At 32.4% G+C, this 4,370-nt stretch overlaps 1 protein-coding gene across 3 annotated transcripts in view; it reads left to right on the top strand.

The window, feature by feature from the left end:
- LOC127938050 (actin-binding protein WASF1-like) overlaps positions 1-4,006 on the top strand; it is a 38,241-nt gene extending 34,235 nt beyond the window's left edge. For all 3 annotated transcript variants that reach the window (XM_052534438.1, XM_052534439.1, XM_052534440.1), the window contains 2 exons: positions 266-819; positions 2,573-4,006. In XM_052534438.1, the coding sequence (XP_052390398.1) occupies positions 266-819; positions 2,573-2,730 (712 nt within the window). In that variant the 3' untranslated portion in view covers positions 2,731-4,006. The remainder of the gene's footprint in view (positions 1-265; positions 820-2,572) is intronic.
- Positions 4,007-4,370: the final 364 nt, after the last annotated feature.

The following is a 4,370-nucleotide window of genomic DNA, read 5'->3' as shown; positions in this document are numbered from 1 at the left end:
TAGGCAGCTGCTTACTAAGACAGAAGCGTTGATTGAGCAGCAAGGGACCGTGGGTCCTAGATATATAAAAGCAGTTCATTTTCTCCATAATGGAAATTATTTTTAATGATAACTTATAAACCTTTTAATAGATTGATAATCAATGGTAAATCCTTTTGTTGAAGCCATTTAATTGTAAAATATATTATTTTTATTTTCTTTAAGTAATATATAGTTTGTGTCATTATTTCCACAAAGGTAATATTTCCATCTTTCTGTCTCGCAGCTCCAGCTCAGGTTTCTCGGACAGCATTACGCAGTCTCCGGCTCGCATGCCTGTCTTCCTCAACTCAAATGCCCCGCCCCCGGCTCCGCCCCCTCTACCCCCACCCCCTCCTCCCCTGCCTGCAAGCCAATCAGGTTCAAGAATGCGTGGTTCAGCCCCGCCTCCAATCCCTCCCTTACCTTCCCTGCAGCCCCCGGCCATCCCCCCTCCCCCTGCCCCCCTTCAGATCGCCCCGGGGGTTCTGCACCCCGCCCCCCCTCCAGTGGCTCCGCCCCTTCACTCCTCCCCCGCCCGCGGACAGCTTGACAAGACTCCGCCCACAGCTGGAGACGGAGCGGTTTTGCCACCTCCTCCGCCTCCTCCTCCCCTGCCCCTCCCAGGAAACAGAAGCTCCTCCCCCTGCACATCCTCAGGCCCGCCCACCATGCCTTCCTTCCCATCAGGAGCCATTTCGTCGCCGCCCACTCACTCGGGTCACGAGGTCAAGAGGTATCAATCCAACCTGCCGCCAATCAGCGATGCCCGCAGCGTTCTATTGGAAGCCATCCGTAAAGGTAGGCGGGGTTTTGCTCAAGTTCACTCAGTATATGCAAATCAGGTATCTGTTGATAGATATTTGAATATTTTGTATCAAATATGTTATATTTAATAGGTTTATTTTCACAGCTGATTTGTTTACGTCGTTCACAATTTACATTCATTCTCTTCTAAAAGACTTTTAGTACACACAAAGCTGAATTCAGAAAAGCACACTGCTCTTACTATTTCTGTCTTTATATATTTTAAAATGCTGCATTCAGACCTTTTCATTTTGCTCTGAATCAAATGTTTAGAATTTTCAAAAATCTCTGAAGAGAAATTAAATAGAACAAAATGCTTTAGAAATTGCCTACTGATGCACAAGTAGATTATAAAATAAATAAATAATGATAATAAACAGCACAAGAAAGAAAATAAACTATAAACTATCATAGTAAATAAAAAAGAAAAACTATGAAATTAAAGAAAATTATAAATGTAATTATTAAATTATTTGTTTTAAAAATTATATTCAATCAAATATTTAAATGCAATAAATTAATTAATATTACAAAGAAATAATGAATAAAATCAATAAATTAGAACAAAATTAAACTATATAAATAAAAACAATTAAAAGGAACAAATAAATGCAATATAAATTAACAATTTAAATATGTAGTTAGTTAAATATAAATTAATTATTGAATGTAATTTATACAAACTATGAATATAATACATTAATAAAAAAATTAGAATAATTAAAAATATCATAAGAAAATTACTAATTCCATAAATAAATGCAGCATAAATTAAATCTAACTTAAATATATAATTAATACTGATATATTAAACAAAATTAATATCCTGATACAATAAAAAATTAAAATAAAAAATATCATATAATTTATAATATAATATTCACACACACACACACACACACACACACACATATATATATATATATATATATATATATATATATATATATATATATATATATATATATATATATATATCTTTTAAAATATATAATATGGATATTGTAAACAAAATGAATAAACTAGTACAATAAAAAAAATAAGGAAAATATAATTGCAAAAAATCACGTTAGCATAATAAAAAAAAACGGATTATATATATATATATATATATATATATATATATATATATATATATATATAAATTCAATGAATAAATTAATATTATTAGAAAATATTAATTAATAACAATTTTATATAATGTATGAATGTATAGATTAATAAATTAAATTAGTAAATTAAGATAATTAAAAATACAAATTTTACAAAATATAATACATGCATTTACATTTACATTTACATTTAATCATTTAGCAGACGCTTTTATCCAAAGCGACTTACAAATGAGAACAATAGAAGCAGTCAGGTCAACAAGAGAACAACAACAGAATACAAGTGCCATGACAAGTCTCAGTTAGTCTAGTATGCATTAAACTTTCTACATCATCTCCAAACCATTCTTCCATTTCAGAGATGTGTTGTTTGATGGATCGTTATTATTAATGGGTCAAGATTACTAAAATACAGGACGTAATCTCTTTTACAAGTTACATGCATTAAATAACAAGTAGCTCTGTTGAAACTTATGATTGTGAGTTCTAGAACAAGCAATGCATTAAATATCTTATTTGATTGATATTATCCAAGGTCCTGGGTTTGATTCCCAGGGAAAGCAAGAAGCGGCATTGAATGCAATGTATAAATGTCAGAGTAAATACAAGGAGCTTTTCCATCGTGTGTGTGTCAGGGATCCAGCTGAGGAAGGTGGAGGAGCAGCGGGAACAAGAGGCCAAACACAAGCGCGTGGGGAACGACGTGGCCACCATCCTGTCGCGCCGCATCGCTGTGGAGTACAGCGACTCCGAGGACGAGGACGAGTTCGACGAGGTCGACTGGACAGAATGAGAGACAGACGGACGTTCCTTCTTCCCAATAAGAGTTTTCCCTCCAACAGTCTCCGATCAGTCGTGCTCTAATTCAGGAAACGGCACACGACTCGATCCAGTGTTCCCAGAATGCTTTGCTTCAATGTTTTTTAGCCACTTGTTGTGCAACTGATGAAGGAAAATAACCCGGTGGGGATGTCATATTTCTTTCATTTGAGTTTATCCGTCTTTTATTCTCAATAGGAAGAACAAACCTGTTATTGTTCAGCACGAGACAACAGCGTCCTCTTCTGGACACGACGGGAACGTCGCAATGCGGCAGATCAGAATGTGATGGATGATTATTAAACACTTTCTACATCATCTCCAAACCATTCTTCCATTTCAGAGATGTGTTGTTTGATGGATCGTTATTATTAATGGGTCAAGATTACTAAAATACAGGACGTAATCTCTTTTACAAGTTATATTTCACCTCACAATAATGTTTGTAAAATATTTAATTTACATTTAAATATATATATATTTTTTTCTTCTTTTTTCTTCTTTTTTTCACATTGTGATCTTTGATGAAGAATTAATTTTGTTGTACACTACATTTTCTTTTAGATATATATATATTAAAATTTTAAATATTTAAAATTTTCCTCCAAAATATTAAATAAATTTTTAAAAGGTAAACATGAATTATAAAACTGACATTTAGTCCTATAATTTTTTTTTTTTTAATTTTTTTTTCATTAATATAATTTTTTTTTTTTTTTTTTCTAAATTATTTATTTGTTTTTGGGGTGAAATGTGACATGTTTTCATGAGATTTTCATATTAAATAATATTGACACCTTCCCATAAAGGTCAAACAAAACATATTGTGGCCTTTTTTTGGGTCTATAAATTGTAATTTATTGCATTTCTCAATTTAATATATATATATATATATATATATATATATATATATATATATATATATATATATATGAGAGCAGACTTTGTGATGAGCGAGAGATGAAAGCAAACGCTCGTCGTCTGTCTGTCTGTCTCTGTTGGGACTGAACGCTGGTTTCTCTTTCTTAGGCCTTATGTTTTGTATAAATGTTGATGAGTTGAATGTATTGTGCTGTTACTACTTCTGCCTGCATTTCTCCAGCGTTCGCTGTTTCTATGTTCCAGACGGAAAAAAGAGACTCAGTCAAAACAAAGATTAAACATGATTTAAAATACTGTATACCGTGTAACGTAATTAACAGTTTACTGTAACAGTTTGCTTGAATTAATAAAAACTGATGCTCAAGGTTCTCACAGGATGCTGAATTATGGGGCTGTCCATTCGTAAGAGGAAGTGGGTGACAGAAATAGAAATATTTCTACCTTTATGTGCATTTAAACAAGAGTAAGTAAGTAAGTAAGATAAATGTATACAATAATCATAATCACAGAAAATAATGCATCACAAGCTCGAAGCTGTTGACTTTCCTGCGATGCTGACGGAAAACAAGATTAAAATAATATTTTAAGAATATTTTTTGACAGTTTTATAATATTATTTGTGTTGGTGTGAAATATTGCCTTGGAGGAAGCTTCAGAGAATTTAAAAAACTTTGCATAAAGAAATGATATTTAATTGTACATTTATTTATTTTTTTATATTATTATTTATTT

This window comes from Carassius gibelio, chromosome A20, assembly GCF_023724105.1.
Source record: "Carassius gibelio isolate Cgi1373 ecotype wild population from Czech Republic chromosome A20, carGib1.2-hapl.c, whole genome shotgun sequence".
NCBI lineage: Eukaryota > Metazoa > Chordata > Actinopteri > Cypriniformes > Cyprinidae > Carassius > Carassius gibelio.
The sequence above is the reverse complement of the archived record's forward strand: the minus strand, read 5'-3'. Positions and strand labels throughout refer to the sequence as shown.